Genomic DNA, 19,869 nt, shown 5'->3' with positions numbered 1-19,869 from the left:
TACCGGGAATCTAACGGCCTGTAATCTGCAGGATGAAATGGGTAACAATAATCTAATAATCTATCACAGATTGAGATGGGTGACCTGGGTCTATGGCTTGCGTCCCAAATAGCACCCTATTCACTATATAGTGCATTACTATTGACCAGGGCCCATAGGACGCAACCATCTATACACCACACGTGCAGTGTAGGAAAAGCAATCATCATTAATAACTCAACCTCAATCTTCTAAGTGATCCTCTTCTATGGGATGCGTCCCAATTGTCTCCCTATTTCTTAAATAGTGCACTTCTTTTGACCAGAACCCTATGAGCCCTGGTCAAAAGTAGTGCACTACATCGGGAATAGGGTGCCCTAGATCCACTGCACATCTGACTAAGGTAGGTAGGTCACTGCATCATCAGACAGTACAGTACAACATACTCTCAATCTCAACCTTTGTGTTTATATTGTGTGTCCTACTCTGCTGTCGATCATATTAAAAGTGGAACATGAAAAGCATCATTAAAGTCAAATGTGTCCCAAAGTTGATAGGTTTATTGATCCCCTCCCCACAGGACAAAGAACGTAATTTCAACATGGAAATTTGGATAATAATTGGTTGAGACATTGATCAATGCGATTTCAACCTTTATTCACCCAATCAAAAAGACAGCCAGAAGTTTGTTGAATTCCCAATGTGTTATCACTATGCTTTCAACCATGTAAAAGCACAACCAAATTCCAATGGAAAAACAATGTCAAATTTTTGGTTTATCCTCATGAGAGCCAGTTTCATCAAAGTGCTTGATGATTTTTGCGACTGCACTTGAAGAAACTTTCAAAGTTATTGAAAATGTTATGTCTTAAAGTAATGATGGACTGTTGTTTCTCTTTGCTTATTTGAGCTGTTCTTGCCATTATATGGACTTGGTCTTTTACCAAATAGGGCTATCTTCTGTATACCACCCATACCATGTCACAACACAACTGATTGGCTCAAACACATTAAGAAGGAAAGAAATTCCACAAATTAACTTTTAACAAGGCACATCTGTTAATTGAAATGCATTCCGGGTGACCACCTCATGAAGCTGGTTGAGAGAATGCCAAGAGTGTGCAAAGCAGTCATCAAGGCAAAGGATTGCTACTTTGAAGAATCTCAAATATAAAATGTATTTTGATTTGATAAACACTTTTTTTGTTACTACATGATTCCATATGTGTTATTTCATAGTTATGATGTCTTCACTATTATTCTACTATATAGAAAATAGTACAAATAAAGAAAAACCCTTAAATGAGTAGGTGTATCCACACTTTTGACTGGTACTGTATATATTGCACTACTTTCAGTACATAGAGAATAGGGTGCCATTTGGGGGACACACCTATTCTCAGTCCACTCCCCCATCATATTACGTTTACTTGTCTTGTCACGTTCACATTATAAAAAGTGAACACCAAATTTATGCAGTGACTGTAATTAACACTAGGTGGCGGTGACGGTCAAAATACCGTATACCGACCTCGTAAAGATGGCAGCGCCCTCACCCGTTTTGTGTTTGGAGCAAAGTAGGAGATTATCTTTTACACTTTGTTATCATAGGTCAGACAACTGCGTGTAGCACAAACATGCACACAGATAGAAATACGAAGGTTTGAACAATCTGATGTTAAGCCTTCTTCAAACGACAAATTGTCAATTTTGCGATCCTGAGTGTGAGTAGGCTACTGAATGTAAACAATTGCTTATTTACCAGCCCTAAGATTCAATGACTATATTAAAGAGTCAAGACCGCTAATACAAATGAATAACAGGACTGTCTGAAAAAGCTAGCTATCAGTCATGTGACTTCATAAATCGTAACTGGTAGGCCTACTTCAGCCATCGTCAATAATTGATATGGAACGCAGCATTGGTGGAAAACTAAAGTAGCTTAATTTAACATTTAGAGATATAGCCATACAGACTGTACTGTACTTTGAGGACCTAGTTCACTGCGTGCTGTATCTAATTTCTCTGTTCCGTACAGCTGGAGTTTGCAGTGCAGATGACATGTGACAGTTGTGCAGAGACAATCCAAGCTGCACTGGAGGGAAAACCAGGCAGGTGCATTTTTACCTGTCCTTTCCACCAGTCAAATAATTGATTAATGTAGTCGGCTAATAACTACACTTCTACTACAGTGTGCACACGCAACTCAATGTGAACTAGGGGCATTGCCCCTAGGCTGCATCCCGATAGTAGACAGTAGAAGAAATGATGAATGTTGTTATTATTTACTTAGCTATTACTGTTACATCCTAGTGCAGTACATTGCAATTTAGTTAGCAATACAGGGGCTGCTCTTGCTTTTGCTCAAATACTTAACACTGGAACGAACAAAACCACAGGGCCCCTCCATGCATTCCAAGATTCATCCACTAAAAGCCATCTAAAGCATCGCCGGTCACATGGCAGCAGCAATCTCTCTTTTCTTTTCCTTCATTCCTCATCTCTGTGTGTTCTCCTCATTGCTTTTCGCTCTCTCTGTTTTGGTTCCTCACACTTTTCTTTCTCTCATTTTTTTTCTGCTCCTCATGCCCTCTTTCTCACCTCTCCTTTATTCTGAGTACAGGAGTGCGGTCGGTGAGGATAGACGTGGGGAATGAGGAGGTTCTGGTGGAAGCATCTCTGACGTCCCATGAGGTGCAGGGTCTCATAGAGAGCACAGGACGCAGGGCGGTACTCAAGGGCATTGGGGGAACAGAACAGGGTAAGGCTGCAGACATACTTTCGGACATGTGAACACGGATGAAATTGTATATTACTTGCATTCATTGCCCGTCCAAAAATTCCACCCTTTTTTTTGTATACGCAAAAAGACGAACAATTTGTGCGTTTTTGGTCGGACAGCCATCTCCGTTGTCATTCACCCCTCAAAGGTTGACTCATTGAAAAAGCATTGCCTCTATCCGAAATACTCCAAATACAAAATCCCACTGTGTCCACGGCCTATGGCGGGAGCCATTAGCCTGAGGGTGTATGAATTACTTAGTGAATTCAGAATGCCTGAACACATTAACAGACTAATGTCCAATATTTAAGTTATTAGTAGGCCTAAATCACAGGTGTATGGGGCATCTGTATTTGTGTTATCTACTATATGTGTAATGTGTGTCTACTCTTTATGTGTGTGTGTGTGTGAGTCTGTACTCTATGCAAATGTTTGTGTGTCTGTGTGTATCAGACTTGGGTGCGGCGGTAGCCATGATCGTTGGTAGTGGTCCTGTTCAGGGGGTGGTGCGGTTCCTGCAGCTGTCTGAGGAGCGCGGTTTGATCGACAGGACCATTGATGGTCTGTAACCTGGTGCCCACGGCCTCCACGTCCATACGCTAGGAGATCTCACACAGGACTGCCAGAGGTAACGTGTGTGTGTGTGTGTGTGTGTGTCCTCAAATAATGCATTTTGGGTGGTAATATAACATGTTCTTCTCACACACACACACACACACACACACACACACACACACACACACACACACACACACACACACACACACACACACACACACACACACACACACACACACACACACACACACACACATATGTTATATTACCACCAAAAATGCATTATTTGAGGATTTTGCAGTTTTTCAAAGGTTATATTTATCATAGTATATTATACTGCATGCATTGCTTTTGCCCCAATTTTTTACATCCTTCAGAGTTTCCTCAAAGTCAATTAAAGGAACCATTGGCTAGATCTGTCGCTTTATGATTGCATCACTGCAGCTCATGATATCACAGTTGCACCTGCTTGCCCCATAGGATCATGGGAGCAGATAACTCATGTTTCTCTCTGTGTGTGTGTGTTTGTACAGCTGTGGAGAACACTATAACCCCTATGGGAGACAACATGGCGCCTCGCAGGACCCAGACAGGGTACAGTTTCCTTGCCTTCACTCAGAGTAGGTTACACTGTATAGTCCTGCTTCATTACCTTGTGAAACTGGGGTACCTTCTGAGATGTTATGCTCTCAGGAAGTAACTTTTTACTGTCTCAAAGAGATGATAGGATTGGTATTGACTGATATTGATTAGACAGATATTGGTAAAAAAACATTTTTTTATGCCTTTTACATTTTCTAACTGGTCAAATGCTATTCATGGCTGTGATATTATTGTAAATGTGTTTTCTTCCAGCATGTTGGTGATCTGGGGAATATTGTGGCTGGACCAGACGGCCGAGCCTCATTCAGACTAGAGGACCCTTAGCTAAAGGTAACACACATGCACACACCTACTCCTTCTGATCTAAAACCTACGTATTTACATGGTACTTACACAGGCAAGTACAGTGTAATTACAGTGTAGACATTTAGTACATGGTGTTTGAGGCATGCGCAATTTAAAGAATTTCCAACTAGACTCACTATGGACATAAATTAGTAATCTAGAACGTTAATTCTAGGGTGAGGGCAGGTTTAGCCACAATTAAATCCTGAGCACAGCACACTGGTCAGTTGTACCAACAACATTGACTGTGTCCTAATTGACACTCTATTCCCCATTTAGTGCACTACTTTTGACCAGGGAAAAAGTAGTGCACTAAATGGGGAATACGGTGCCATTTGGGATCCAGGCATTGACAATGGCCACTCTGACCCCTCCTCTGTCACTTCTTGCAGGTGTGGGGTGTGATTGGTCGTTCTCTGGTGGTGGATGCTGGGGAGGATGACCTAGGAAGGGGTGGTCACCCCCTCCCCAAATTGACCGGGAACTCCGGACAGAGGTGAGCTCATGGTAGAGGAGAAATGAGAATAGCGGTTAGGTGGACTAACTGTAAGTCAGAGTTGGAGTTAATGAATTGTATTTAACCGTTTTAAAATACAATTCTATTGGTTCTTGGAATTTCTCTTCGTGACAGTGTTCTGTGTATATTCCTATGTGACTCATGTGTCATGTTGCCTTCATTGTCTAGACTTTGCAGGTGCTGACCCTGTCAATGTATGTGTATCTATTGCTCCGTGCTCATTGGGTACAGACTGGCCTGTGGGATAATCGCTCGCTCTGCTTTCCTGTTCCAGAATGCCAAGCAGATCTGTGCGTGTGACGTGGTGACACTATGGGAGGAGAGTGACCGACCGCTGGCCGGAACAGGCCGCAGCAAGACCACCACAGAGACACCTGGCGCTCACCTGTGATGCCAGATGCCTGGGTCATATTCATTAATGCACAATGTAGCAAAACGTTTTGCAACAAAAACTGAAAATGAGATCTCATTGGATAAGTCCAGGTTATCTGTTCATGTGTTCTGTTTTTTGCCTTGTGAGAATTACCCTGAATGGTGAACATCACTGACTGTCGTTGATGATGTCGCACACTGACTGACACTGCACTGAGAGAGTGGGAGACAGGGACAATGGGAGAGAGGTTAAGGAGAGTGAGGAGGAGGAGGAGAGATCAAAGAATTGTCTGTTCAGCAGTCATCTTCCTTTTTATTGTGATGCCATATCGAATTCTTCTGAGACCGGAACCTTTCATGACAGACTAAAGAAACACAACAGGAATAGGATGTATGTTCTTATTTCAAGCCAAAACATCCCATGCTGACTATTCGGTTGTAGTTGACTCATTTGAATAGTTTTGTAATATTAATGTGGATGTTGTCATTCTATGTTTGATCACAATTTTGATACTTATCTCAAGTGTTCTACTTTGTAAATATCAGTACCTCCAAGGGAGATTGTGGTTTACCTCCCAAATGTAGTATGATTTTATCAAAATATTTGTAACCAGTGTTGTAGAGATTTTTTGTTGTTGTTACTTTTCTCAGTCAGACTTGTAATAAAAGGCACCAGTTACCCTTTGGACTGAGCGAAAACTGTATATGAATTGATAAATGACTGAAATGTTCAAATAAATGACTTTTGCTCAGGCGAAATAAACCCAATTTTTTTAATAGACTATCTGTTCAAATGTTATTGTGAAGAATCGGCGTTCTAGTGTGGCAGCCCCGAGCTTCCCCATTGGTGAAAAATGCGCGTCATTCTAAAAAAACGGAAGCAGGCGCTACCATTTTGAAACACGACACTGCTTAGGTAAGTAAGATGTCTGTCCATCTCTTTCATTTTATTTCTTTACAAACGATGAAAAATACACCAAACGACGATGCGTAGAAATATGAGGTTTTATCCGCGGAGAGCGGAAGAATCAACGACACAAAAGATGGAAAGCGGATTGTCGTACCATTTAATACATTTTTCGCTCTCGCGGAATGTCCATTCCAGTGCGGAAAAATGCTCTTATTGTAACGTTTCAACTGTAAACATGTTTTGTAATGTCTCCAATCCAACACCATTCACTCGATACAATTTGCGTATTGTTTGTGTAATTGTGTAGATTGGGTTGATGATCAATGGCATCGAAATTGTTTGATCACATTTTCGCCGCGAGGTTTGTTCAGTTTCGGTCACACCAAGCAAAACATGAAATATCCCCGTCAGGCTACTAGTTTTAAATAAAACCGGTTGCTCAGTCATAACTGCGACTTTCGAAATCATGTAAACCCGCACCAAATGTTTGTAACATTTCTGTAACATCGTGATCGATCGGGAGATTCCCAATGTTTCTAGCAATTTTTTTTTTTACTTTATCTTGCTGCGTCATCAGAAAAACAAAATCGTTTCCATACGCGATCCCTCATCTGAACTTTTTTTAACTGACGTTACTGTAAATATAGTTGATATCAGCGGATAGGCTACTATGTATAAATTTAGCATTTTCAGTATTCTATACATGTTGTGCTTAGTATGTACAGAGAACAGAAACGTCACACTGGTGGTGTCAAGTTCCTTATTTTTTTGTTGCTCTTCGATCACTTTAATAATGGAACACTAGTCACTTTAATGTTTATGTACTATTTTAATGTTTCTACTGTATTTTAGTCAATGCCACTCCAACATTGCGCTTCCTAATATTTCTTAATTCCATCATTTTACTTTTAGATTTGTGTGAATTGTTAGATACTACTGCAGTGTTGGAGCTAGGAACACAAGCATTTCGCTACACCCGCAATAACATCCGCTAAATATGTGTATGTGACCAATACAATTTGATTTGCTCTACAGCTAGCATAGCAACTGGCCCGGGCTAAGCTGTTGACAAACCTATAGGGTAGCTTAGTGCATCTTGACCTGTAGGAAGTGAGGTCAACTTGTTGCTTGCGACTAGAATAGGCAACATAACCACGGTTCTATGGTGTCATCCATAGAATAACATATTATAACTCGATATGGTGTCTTCAGACATGCATGTCTTTGTAGTTATTATGCATGGTGGTCGACTGTCAAATCTCTTGACACATTTCCTTCCCCTCTTCTCCCGTGGTTTCATTCGTTTACTCATCTCTTGCTTTCTCCCTCTGAATGGTTGTCATTTGGTTTCGCCAGTGACCGCTGTGGACAAGTGCAACAAGTTGAAGTTCAGGAAAGTTGTCTTCAGTATGTTCACTTGTCTGCGCTCTCCCTCCCTTGTGTGTGTGTGCCTCTGTTTGTCTGTCTCTCTGCCTTTATCTCGTGTGTGTGCGCACGCCTGCATCGGTGTGTCCCCAGCGCCACAATGGACAAGAGCAACACGGTGAAGCTCTTCGTGGGCAACCTGGCTCTGGACACCACCCAGGAGGAGCTGTCGGCCATCTTTGAGTCGTATGGCCAAGTGGTCAGCTGCAGCGTTCTCCGACAGTTCGCCTTCGTACACCTACAGGTAGGTTATAGATATCCCATAGGGAGGACTAAGGCATGTCCCAATTCTCCTAAAGTGTATATTTGGTTGCGCACACTATTCATTATTGCTTTAACAATGGTCTTACCTCCATCTAGGCAAAGTGTACGCCAAACAATCCTATGTTTTTAAATCCATGATGGGGAGGGAACTCCAGAACTGTGTGTTGGTTGTTACTTTGTGTGTACGTAGGCTACATTGAGTCCATATGGTACAACATTCATTTCCTTATTGGGTGTTTCTCACGTTGTTTTCTAATGTAACATTCAAATCTAAAGATCTAAAATTATCCTATTATTTATTTAACATTTTGAAATGCAATCTAATGTAATGTACTCCCCAGGGCGAGGGGGCTGCAGAGCGGGCCATCAGTGAGCTGAACGGCAGGGAGTTCCGGGGGAGGAACCTGGTGGTGGAGGAGTCCCGGGGCAGACCGCTCCACTCCACCAAGGTGTTTGTGGGCAACCTGTCGGGCATGTGCACCACTGAGGATCTCCAGGAGCTCTTCCAGACCTTCGGCAAAGTACTGGAGTGCGACAAGGTCAAAGGTGAGTCTCGTCCCTTCTCATGGAGGAGTACTCAGAAGGGAGATTGTGCAGTACATTTTGGTCCACCAGTGCCTGAAGTGGGCCGAATGGTGCTGTCTGGTACGAAGAACTTGCACCTCAAATGTTCTACTGCTGAAGGAAGTACTGTACCTCTTATAGAATATTGGCTGTAATGTGTGTACTAGCAACTAAATATAAAGAGTTCCAGCACCCAAAATGAGTACCGGCACCTATTTCAGTGCACTTCAAGCACTGCGTACCATTGATAGCTAGTTAAGATCCAAGGTATTCTTAGCTGTGTAGGGCTTCTTCATAATGCAACTTGAATTACAGTCAGGTAAGGTCTGTGTATAATTGTATAGAGCAATAAGAAATGTGTGTATAAAGCGGTAAGGTTTGTGTGTGGCATGCCCGGTGTGGTTCTAACTGGTGTCCCTGCGCTCAATGACAGCCAGGCTCTCCTCTTCTGCAGGATACGCCTTTGTGCACATGGAGAATAAGGAGGAAGCTCTACAGGCCATCGAGGCCCTCCACGGCACCTCCTTCAAGGGACGCCCTCTCTCCGTGGAGCTCTCCAAGGTGCTGTAGCACAACGCCCTGACATAGAAATAGAATGGGGAAAGGGATTGGTGGGTGGACCGGTGGCCATTTTGAGTGGACCCGTGAGGGTGCGGCCAAATTGCTGTGGTCTGAAGGGTTATTTCCGTTCTAGTGATTGTATTTCTATGTGTACTACAGCACCCATAATGCTCTGCATTGTATATCTTGTTTTATCTCAGTAAAGATGTTCCTGAAGGCTGTAGAATCATGTACTACAGTACCCATAATAGTCTGTGTTGTATGTCCGGTTGTCTCTTAGTAAAGATGTCCCTGAAGCTAACATGATTGTGTCTTGTCTATTTATCCTTACAGGTACAGCCTTCTAAGCAAACCCCCACTGGGAAGATCCCTTGTGTGAGCTGTGGGAAGCAGGGCCACTACGCTGGGGAGTGCCCTGTAGGGAAGCCCTCTCTGGAACAGTACCAGAGCCAGGCAGCCGTGTTAGCTGCAGCCGCCGCCGCCGCAGCCGGCCTCCCCCTTCAGGTCCAGCAGAGTGTCCACAACTCTGTCTACAACACCTCAACCTTTGACCCCACATACGCTGCGCTGACGGGCCACACCACCGGCACGCGGACGGACGGCAACCCCGTCAACCAGGCAGTGTACGGTGCCCTGGCGACGCAGGTGTACGGCGCCAACGTGGCCAATCAGCTCTACGGAGTCCAGGCAGCAAATCAGGCGGCAGCGTTGACGCAGGCGGGTGCCACGCAGGTGTATGCCAGGTCCATGAACCCCAGCCACGCCGCCCTCTACAGTCAGCTCAGTCAGATCGCTGCCAGCCCCGCCGCTGCCTACTCCACACCCGTCTACGCGCATGCCATGGCCAACCACCACCACCACCCAGGGGCCGTCTACCTGGCAGCCCCTGGCGTAGAGATGCCTACGACCGCTGCTGCCATCAACCAGGCCTATGCCTTGGCACCGGCGCTCTATGGGGGTGCCCAGCATGCCTACGGTCACATGGGGATGGGAGCCATGAGCGTGTCGGCGGACCCGTCGGCTGCCATTTTTGAGGCAGCGAGGGTGCAGCACTACTTCGCCCAGGGACAGCAGGTTCTGGCCGAGCAGCAGAATGCGGCGGCGGCCCAAGCGGCAAAGTCCGGGGAAAGGGACCGGAGTCCCCTGAGGCGCTCGGCGGGGTCCCTGCTGCCCGACCCTGTCATGAAGCCCTTCATGTACCAGAGAGCGCCCAAGCAACGCCGGCCGCTGCTCCCCACCCCCGCTGGGCGAGCTGCAGAGGAGGAAGCGGAGGCTGCGGAGGACCCCATGACTAGGTACTAGCACTTTCTCCTTATCAAATCCTCTTTGACCCTCATTCACAATTTAGTTGACTTTACGCTCTACGCTCTATGAAATCAGTATCCAGATTTCCACTTTAAGTCAAATTTTAGTGTCCCATTTACATCAGTGCAGGACTGAGTGAAATTTGACTTCAGTAGAGATTTGTATTCTCCCAGTGGTTGTAGGAATGTTTAATACTCTGATCCTCCCCAATGCATTGCACCCTACACCATAAACACTCCTTTCTCACTACAAACCGTCGTCTGTTTTCAGGCTTCAGGAGTGGTCATGGACATACAGAACTAGGCAAATGTTTGGACACACTTAGTCATTCAAGGGTTTTTCTTTAGTTTTACTATTTTCAACGTTGTAGAATAATAGTGAAGACCTCAACTATGAAATAATACATATGGAATCAGGTAGTAACCAAAAAAGTGTTAAACAAATCCAAATATATTATATATTTGAGATTCTTCAAAGTAGCCACCATTTGCCTTGATGACAGCTTTGTACACTCTTTTCATTCGCTCAACCAGCTTCATAGGGAATGCTTTTCCAACAGTCTTGAAGGAGTTCCCACATATCCTGAGCACTTGTTGGCTGCTTTTCCTTCACTCTGCGGTCCAAACCATCTCAATTGGGTTGAGGTTGGGTGATTGTGGATGCCAGGTCATCTGATGCAGCACTCCATCACTCTCCTTCTTGGTCAAACAGCCCTTACACAGTCTGGAGGTGTGTTTTGGGTCATTGTGCTGTTGAAAAACAAATGATAGTCCTACGAAGCGCAAACCAGATGGGGTGGCGAATCGCTGCAGAATGCTGTGATAGCAATGCTGGTTAAGTGTGCCTTGAAATCTAAATAAATCACAGACCGCACCCTCCCACCTCCATGCTTCACGGTGGGAACCACACATGCGGAAATCATCCGTTTACCTGCTCTGCGTCTCACAAAGACATGGCGGTTGGAACCAAAAATCTACAATTTGGACTCATCAGACCAAAGGACAGATTTCCACCGGTCTAATGTCCATTGCTCGTGTTTCTTGGCCCAAGCAAGTCTCTTCTTCTTGTTGGTGTCCTTTAGTAGTGGTTTCTTTGCAGCAATTCGACCATGAAGGCCTGATTCACGCAGTCTCCTCTGAACAGTTGATGTTGAGATGTATCTGTTACTTGAACTCTGTGAAGCGTTTTATTTGGGCTGCAATTTCTGAGGCTGGTAACTCTAATGAACTTATCCTCTGCAGCAGAGCTAACTCTGGGTCTTCCTTTCCTGTGGCGGTCTTCATGAGAGCCAGTTTCATCATAGCGCTTGATAGTTTTTGCGACTGCACTTGAAGAAACTTTCAAAGTTCTTGACATTTTCCGTGTTGACTGACCATCATGTCTTAAAGTAATGATGGACTGTCGTTTCTCTTTGCTTATTTAAGCTGTTCTTGGCATAATATGGACTTGGCCTTTTACCAAATAGGGCTATCTTCTGTATACCACCCCTACCATGTCAAAACAACTGATTGGCTCAAACACATTAAGAAGGAAAGAAATTCCACAAATTAACTTTTAACAAGGCACACCTGTTAGTTGGAATGCATTCCAGGTGACTACCTCATGAAGCTGGTTGAGAGAATGCCAAGAGTGCAAAGCAGTCATCAAGGCAAAGGGTGGCTACTTTGAAGAATCTCAAATGTAAAATATATTTTATTTGTTTAACACTTCTTTGGTCACTACATGATTCCATATCTGTTATTTCATAGTTTTAATGTCTACAATGTAGAAATGAGTAAAATAAATAACGAAAAACCCTGGAATGAGTATGTGTCCAAACTTTTGACTGGTCCTGTACGTACTGTACCAGAATTGCTCAATACATTAGCCTTCATTGCAATCAAAGACTCGCTTTATCCCTTGTGCATTTTCTGAAAGCCTGTTCTTTTTGTGTGAAAATACTTCTATTCCCTGCTAGTAGATGATCTGAAACGCTCTCTGTCTCCCTCCCTCCGTGTGTATCTTAGAGACCAGTGTCAACAGTACGCTGAGTACTACCAACAACAGCACCAACAGTACCAGCAGCTCCAGCAGTTACAGTAATTAGGCGCATCCTAATTTCCATTTTAAGTCGAATTTTCACTTAGTCTCACATTTACATCAATGCGTGGCTCAGTGAAATTTGACTTCAGTGGAAGTTAGGGTTCGCCCCAATGGTTTTAGGAGCACTTAACTCATCTCTCTCCTTATTGAATCCTCTCTGACATTTCCCAGTGTACTGCACTCTCTCTCCTTTTCCACTACATGACCCCTCTGATGTTCAGACTTCAGGAGTGGTAGTGGACATACACTTAGCCAAATTGCTCAATACGTTATCCTTCATTGCCATCAGAGGCTTGTTTTAATTTAACCAACCCCTTGCACATTCTCTGAAAGCCTGTTCCCTACTGGTACATGATCTAAAATCTGTCCCCCCTCCCTCCCTTCGTGTGTATCTTAGAGAGCAGTACCAACAGTATGCTGAGTACTACCAACAACAGCACCAACAGTACCAGCAGCTCCAGCAGTTACAGTACGCTACCTACCCTACCTACCGCCCCCTGAAAAGACTCTGTACCCCCACTTGAAACCTTGTGTGTAAAAGACTACAATACAATCCCTGGTAGATAATCCAAAACCATCTTGTCTGTCTGTCTCCCTCCCCCTCTCCTTTCCTCTTTGTCCCTCTCCCGCTCCTTACTTCCCTCCCTATTTACTCCTTTTTGTCCTTCCCTCTACGTTCCTTTCTCCCCCTCTACCCCCCCACTCCATTCCCCGTCCTCTTCCCTCTCCACCTTTCTCTCTCCTCTCCCCAAGGTACTATGCAGAGTATTACCAGCAGTACCAGCAGTACCAGCAACTCCAACAGTACCAGCAACTACAACAGCTCCAGTATGCCTACCCACCTCCCAACCACCACGCCATCCCTGCCCACGCCATTGCGGGCCACGCCCACCACCACGGCCAGCCCGGTCACGTCACGGCGCTGGACGCCGCCCTCAGGCCGGTGGTGCCCGCCTCCGCTATGGTGGCAGTGCCCAGAGTGTATGAGTCGCCGCTGCCGCCGCCACCGAACCGCAAGGAGGCCGTCCTCCGCCGAGCCCCCGAAATCTCCCTTCACACGCCTGAGCCCCCCTTCCGATAGTCCACACCTCCCTCGCACACACCTCCTCTGCCCCCCCACCCCACCGCACACAACCCGTATACCACCCTCGTACCCTTCCTTTCTCTCAGCGGCTGTGTGTATCTGTGTGTGGGGGTATATATATCTGTGGGTGGGGGTATATATATCTGTGTGTGTGTCTCTGGATGTGTATCTGTGTGAGAATTAGTGTTTTGTGTGTGGAGTTGGTTTGGTATTAGTTTTTACTGTAGTCAATGGATAAACACCCAAGCATCTAAACCCCAACCGTGGTCCTGATACCACACACACACACAGTGCAGTGAAAGAGGGGGAAGTTGCTCTTATCCGCCACATACCGTTGGCTTTTTTTGGTAGGGATTTCTATTGCTTTTTAAAGTGTAAGAAATAGACTGAGGACCGTCATACATTTTCATTGCCTTCAAGAGTGATTTGCAGTGTAAAGGCCAAAATATGATGGTTCTCGAGGATTCAACGAATTAGCTAATCTCTCCACTAGTTCAACAGAATTATTTCTAGCTTTTATTTTAACTATATGAATGTATTGAAACTGCACTGTGGTTTGTTGTGAAGGTCCAGGGTTGGAGGGGTCTGTGTGTCTTGCATGCGCCGGGACTGGTGTGAGAGAGAGAGAGATGTTGGCTTTCTGTTTCAATGTAATTCACACTGTCCGGTTCCCTCACTAGCGCAACCCTGGGGGTATGGAGGGCACAGACCACAGCCACACTAGTATTTAACAACTACACTCTACCTACCCAGCCTCATCCCTCCCTCGCCCCGCTGCAACCAGAACCCTGAAAGACACTGCTGCATTTCTGCCCTCCTTTTTCTCTATCTATACCTTAGCCTGGTTAAACCAGATTGAATGCTGTGCTCACCACTGAAACAATGGAGGATTCAACATTGTCAGGTTTCACCAGGCTATCTATACCTACCTCTGACAATGCGATAGGATTGAGATTAGCTGGTTAGAATATGAATTGTGTGCTTTCTATCCATCCAGTTATATCAATTGGTGTCAGTTGCAAGGTTGGGATCCATTCCATTTGAATTTAATTCAGTCAATTTACCTTCTGAAATGGAATGGACCCCAACCCTGGTCAGGAGTTTGGAGAAGAACGCCACATTTTAGTGACAAAGATGATGTACTATACTAATAGTGTCTTGCTGCATCAGTGTATTTTGAGGCCTTTTGAAGTATGTTTAAGTTTTTTTGTAAGTGGTAGTGGGGTCAACGAGTACATTCTAACCCCTCAGATCATGTATGTACGAGCTGTTTGATGGATTTATAAGCAAGTCAACTTTTTAGACTTTTTAGCTAGAGAACCGTGAGTTTCGATGAGCTTAACGTTGTGCCTAAGCGTTGCGTGAAGTGCATTTAGTGGAGGGAATAACTCCTTTTTTTGAAGTGCTTTTTTTCTAATGGCAGTCTTCTAATTTTTTTAAATCTGAGGTGGAGGGTAAAGGGTTATTAAGATAATGTGACGTGATCTTTTTTTTTTTTGTGGTGCGGTGACGTTCGCACCAATGGCATGATGACAGATGGAGCAGTATCTTTCAGTGGCCCGCCCCCGACGTGTCCTTGCGCCCCGTTGTAAGACCACTCACTACCCCCGTACCCCACTGTCCTTTCTCCTTGTGGTTGTAGTTATATAGCTTTTTATATTGCATATTCTCTCTCCGTCTCTCATATATACACACACACACACACACACACGGTTGCATCTCCTGTGAAATCTCGATGGTCACAAAAAAAAATATTTTTTAGTCTTATTGCTTGCCTTGTGTCTGACCATATTTTTTATTTTGCCTTTTTCAAAAAAAACAAATAAACAATTAAAACCGGCATGCTTTTTAATATGTACACTATACATGCCCACCATTTTTTAAATAAAGAATGTTTCTGACTACTGTGGTGGGGGGGGAGAACCTGATGTACTTCTCCTTGTTTTTATTTTTTTTGTATTTTTCACTCCTTCCTGTTTCTCCTTGTTGTAATGACCAGACCCATGTGACTGGGGACCAGGGTGGCAGAGAAAATGAGGAGTAGCGTCTGTGTGTGCTCCCCCCCCCCTAGTCTGCCTCGGTGGATGGGGTAAGTCTAGTCTGGGGTCGGCCTTTCTTTCCAGCCTCACTCGAACTCTGTAGGACTACAGCACAGACAGGCCCAGGATGTGTCCCAGTAATATCTATTTTCTTCTCAATTGTGCACTTGTTCACATCCCTTCACTCATTTGAGAGGAAATGACTGGTATAAGAAATATGTTGGAAACACCCTCTAGCCCATGCCTCCACTAATCCAATGCGATTTAGATGTGTAAGAAGTAGTGAACGAGTGTACACTTCAGGAAGAAAGAGATAATTGGGACATAACCCCTCACTGGTATCCCGACAAGGCTACTGTTACCATGTTCTCATGTCTGAAAACCGTTTCCATGACCTCTGATCTTTTTTGATTGCCGCTTTGTGCCAATCTGGTGTCGATTTCATAACATTTTAATTGCGGATTCAATGTTGAGCCGAGTGGCGCGCATTACTCGTTTGCAGATGATTCCTTGTTTACCAATGGCGGGGACACACACACCATCTGAGAGCTGGGGAGAGGCACGCAGATAGAATGGCTCCATCTGTAGCATTTTGATCTGTTGGGCTTGCTCCTACCCAACCACAACACCCAACAATGTGTCTGTCTCCAGTGACTACTGTTCTAGACGTGCATGTGTCACTCTGCTCTATATCCAAAGCCCTGTACATACTGACTATGTCAACTGAAATAGGTCCCCGGCCGTCCAGACACAGCCAAGCGTGTGAGGTGAGAGGGGGAAGACAATAAACGTCGCGCAGGCAAAGGGGAAGTGGGAACTCGATCTACTCCACCAAGGTAATGAAACAAAGCACCGTTCCCGTCCCCCTCTCTGACTGTGCTTTGACCAAACTCCCACCGCCATCACCACCACCCCTCCGTAGCTCCCCACTCACATGTGTTGACATTGCCAACGCCGGAGGGCTTCTCTTGGGGGGGGGGTCCCTGCTCACTGCTACTGTGATGTCTCCTACCAGACTTCCAGTGAATTGTCCCGTCTCTCGCCATGCAGCACCTACATTGGACTGTTCCGTCAGTCTCTCTCTGTCGTGCTGATGTGTGTCTGTGTGTTAGAGCGAGAGATTGTGTGCTTGTGCTTTACTTTTTGTGTGTGACTACATGTTTAATAGAGTGAGCCAGTGTGTGATGTCGTTGAGGCTTGGCACATGTGGATCTCCTGCCCCCCCCCCCCCCCCCCCCCCCCCCCCACGCTAGTGACTCCTACACCGCCGTATTCGCCACCCCTCCTCCCAACCCATCCCTCTCCGTGCCTGTCCGCCGTACACAACGCTTGCCGCTTCCACCGCTGCCATCTTGGATCTGGGCTGGGTTTTGTGGCTCTGGCTGTGGATCAGCTGCCCCCAACTGGCCACACCCACCCCTGGCTATGGCTGTAGCTATAGTCACCTAGTGAATGACAGTGGACACAGTGTATGGTGGCCTAGTGGGGTCGCTTGGCTGGTAAGAGTATTACCCGCGACGATAGAGAAAGCGAGACACCCCACTCCTTATTTTTATTTTCTGATCGGGACAGGCCCACTCTGGTCTACTGATTGCCCCTGCGGAGGGGGTGACCCAGGCCGAGAAATCTCACTGGCTCATATTTTTTTCTGGTTGGTCGGGGCAAGCGAGAGGGGGACAATAAATAGACTAACGCCAGCTGTTCCCTTTCTCACATGCCAGACATTGGCCACGTTCCTCTGACCAGGCGTTGCTGATGCATACCTTATCCTACAACGCCTGGATAGGTAATGTGATTAGCTGATACTTGAATTATGTTATAGCAACCAGTCAGTCGATGACATGGCACGCGAACATTGGTTGATGCATGCAAGGGAATGCAACCTATACAGAGGAACTGAGCTCGCGCGGGAAAAGCATGCTCACGCGAGAGATGAAAAATCACACTTATACAAACAGGAACCCTTGACCATTATTGTAAAATGGTTAACGGCCAGAGTAAACTCTTATTTATCCACCATCTTTGGTATTCATGAAACAAACTTTGTAGGGAGAGTTTTTGCTTTGCAAAATCTGTGATGCTGGGTTTGCCATGACTGTATGTGGTTAATCACTGTTCACTACCAACACCACTGGCTCCTTGCAGTTTAATCAATCAATTGAAGACTAATAAAGACAATAAATTGACCTCCCTCTGGAGAATAACATTCATGTTTTTTTAACACCGATTTCCCTATTGCCCTATCAAAAATGTCCTATAAGACAGACGAGCCCAGTAAAGGGTTAACTACCTGCAGATTCACTGCAATCTCAGGACTCCTACAGGATGTTTTTGGTATGGGGACTATTTCTCTTCACTTCAACCGGCTGTACTTGTTTGTTGTTCTGTATATATATATGTGTGTGTATCTGTTAAGAATCTCCCTCTGTTAGGATGGCTGAACACACACACACACTTGTCCGACATGTTCACTCAGCAGCTGAGAGGTGCGTTGCAGGCGGCGGGGCAGATACTTGACAGGGAGAGGGCGTGGTCTTCCTGTCTCTGTCTGCTTTACCACTGCAAAGGATGAAGGATGGATGAAAGGACGGAAGCTGCGTTTGTAATGTAGGGATCTCCAGCTCTGATCCCTGCCCGTTCCCTTAAACCCATGCTGTCCTGATCTTGGAGGAGAAAAGTAATCTAGATTTTTTCAAAATGGTGGCTCGTGGAAGGAGAGGGGGTGGGGTTAAGAGAGTTGGGCCAGTATCTGGAAGGTCTGTGGTTCAAAACCCCTGAGCTGACTAGGTGAAAAATCTGTCTATGCCCTTGAGCAAGGCACTTAACTCTAAGTCGCTCTGGATAAGTTTGATTAAAATGTTAAAAGGTTCACCAGTAATCTCTCCTCTGAGCATTCAAACTACAGTATTGCCTCGGCACAAAATGGACTAACTAAAATAACTAATCAGGATGTTGGGCTTTTCCCCCCCACATAGTCCCCTTTTCCTCTCGGACGTGTGGAGTCTGACTCTAGTGCTTGAGCAAATGCAGTCAGCCCTGTATTTCTGAATTGCCCCTGGCCTGCTCCCTATTAGCTCACACTGACTGGCAACCATATGGCTGCAGCCTTTCATCACTGCTCCTGTCCTGCTCTACCTCGCGCTGCACAACACAGGACAGGGAAGCCAGAAATGCTGCCTTACCAATAGAATCTCAATTCCAAATTTCGCCCCTCTTTCCTGAAATGTGCGCTTGTCCACTCCCCCTCAAGGAAGTGAGGGGGGAGGGGGCATTGGATTGTTCGAGACAGAGTATAATTCCCAATCTGGCCTTCAAACCATCATGGCCACCTAATAATCCCCAGTTTACAATTGGCTCATTCATCCCCCTCCTTTCCCCTGTAACTATTCCCCAGGTCGTTGCTGCAAATGAGAACGTGTTCTCAGTCAACTTACCTGGTAAAATAACGGTAAAATAAATAAAAAAATAAAAATAAATACCGCATATCTAATAACCAATCTCAATATTTTAAATCTTCAAGGAGTGAACGAGTGCACACTTCAAGGAGAGCGGGGAGAATTGGAATTGGGCCACAGTTTTGCCCCCAGGGTAGTCGCCAGTCCACTGTCAGTCACACTTAACATTGCTGCCCAAATACTACTTAGTCACATCAAATATTATATTCTCACATGCAAGAACTTGTAACTGCGCTGTAACTAAGTTGACTTAATTAAGAATCTGGGGCAAGTCAAGTGTAGTTAGAGTGTAATGGTGTGTGATTTCATCTGGTTAAGGAAGATACTATTTATAGTCCTACGATATAAAGGCAACCTAACGTAAACTGTTACCTCAATTGTTATCTTATAGCTATGTTCTTATAGTCTGGGTGATCTAGTTTCTCTTGTTATTGGAGGAGACATTTTTTTTAGGGAGAAAGAGCACCTTTGTATGCCGAACTGGATTGATAAAGGGATGTTTTTACAAATGTCAATGTTGAGTCATTTGGTACTTCAAGTGCATTTACAGGAAAAAAACAAGTGCAAACAATCAGCATGCTTGAAGGAGATGAAGGGGGACATTTTAATGGTGCAAAATAGTTCAAAGATGCTAGAAAATATTGTACAACTCATAATCCAGCAGTGTTATACATTTTATTTTCTCAACAATGTGCATTATAAACGTGACTATTTAACTAGAGTTTAGTATACTGAGCAATGCATGAATAGTGTCCTTTTTATACCGCACAATGCTTGAGAAGTCTAATTTAATCACAATGCCAGATTTGAGTTCTGTTTTTGCACAGCTTTAAACTACTTTGCACCATGAAAATGTCGCCTTAAATGTATTATGACAATGAATAACCAAATTTCATATTATGTATACTCCTTGCATTGCTTACCGGTATGTCTTGAAGCACTGTACCGTCTGCATGGTTGTACCAAATAAATGATTATTTTCAAATAAACTTTGTAATTTTCTCTTTAAACATAATTAGGCTAA

General features: G+C 44.8%; 1 protein-coding gene and 1 pseudogene across 6 annotated transcripts; both read left to right on the top strand.

Annotated features, from left to right (window-relative positions):
- Positions 1-1,480: 1,480 nt before the first annotated feature.
- Positions 1,481-5,938, top strand: LOC129865415 (copper chaperone for superoxide dismutase-like; annotated as a pseudogene).
- Positions 5,939-5,992: 54 nt separating this feature from the next.
- Positions 5,993-19,834, top strand: LOC129865414 (RNA-binding protein 4B-like). 6 transcript variants are annotated; one of them, XM_055938205.1, is made up of 9 exons: positions 5,994-6,072; positions 7,585-7,735; positions 8,097-8,301; positions 8,753-8,880; positions 9,214-10,175; positions 12,192-12,263; positions 12,665-12,736; positions 13,021-13,248; positions 15,351-19,834. In XM_055938205.1, the coding sequence occupies exons 2-9, from the start codon at positions 7,592-7,594 to the stop codon at positions 15,358-15,360; spliced, it is 1,821 nt and encodes a 606-aa protein (XP_055794180.1). In that variant the 5' UTR covers positions 5,994-6,072; positions 7,585-7,591; the 3' UTR covers positions 15,361-19,834. The 6 variants fall into 6 exon arrangements, with proteins under 6 accessions (XP_055794178.1, XP_055794180.1, XP_055794177.1 ...); XM_055938203.1 differs by having other exon boundaries at positions 5,993-6,072; positions 8,774-8,880; positions 13,021-19,834; XM_055938202.1 differs by having other exon boundaries at positions 13,021-19,834.
- Positions 19,835-19,869: the final 35 nt, after the last annotated feature.

This window comes from Salvelinus fontinalis, chromosome 11, assembly GCF_029448725.1.
Source record: "Salvelinus fontinalis isolate EN_2023a chromosome 11, ASM2944872v1, whole genome shotgun sequence".
Lineage (NCBI taxonomy): Eukaryota > Metazoa > Chordata > Actinopteri > Salmoniformes > Salmonidae > Salvelinus > Salvelinus fontinalis.
The sequence above is the reverse complement of the archived record's forward strand: the minus strand, read 5'-3'. Positions and strand labels throughout refer to the sequence as shown.

Bases quoted from the DNA above. Each gene is read 5' to 3' on its own strand.
- LOC129865414 (XM_055938202.1), top strand. From the start codon at position 7,592: ATGGACAAGAGCAACACGGTGAAGCTCTTCGTGGGCAACCTGGCTCTG. The intron at 8,302-8,752 runs GTGAGTCTCGTC...GCTCAATGACAG, and splicing joins GGAGTGCGACAAGGTCAAAG to CCAGGCTCTCCTCTTCTGCA. The intron at 8,881-9,213 runs GTGCTGTAGCAC...TTATCCTTACAG, and splicing joins TCTCCGTGGAGCTCTCCAAG to GTACAGCCTTCTAAGCAAAC.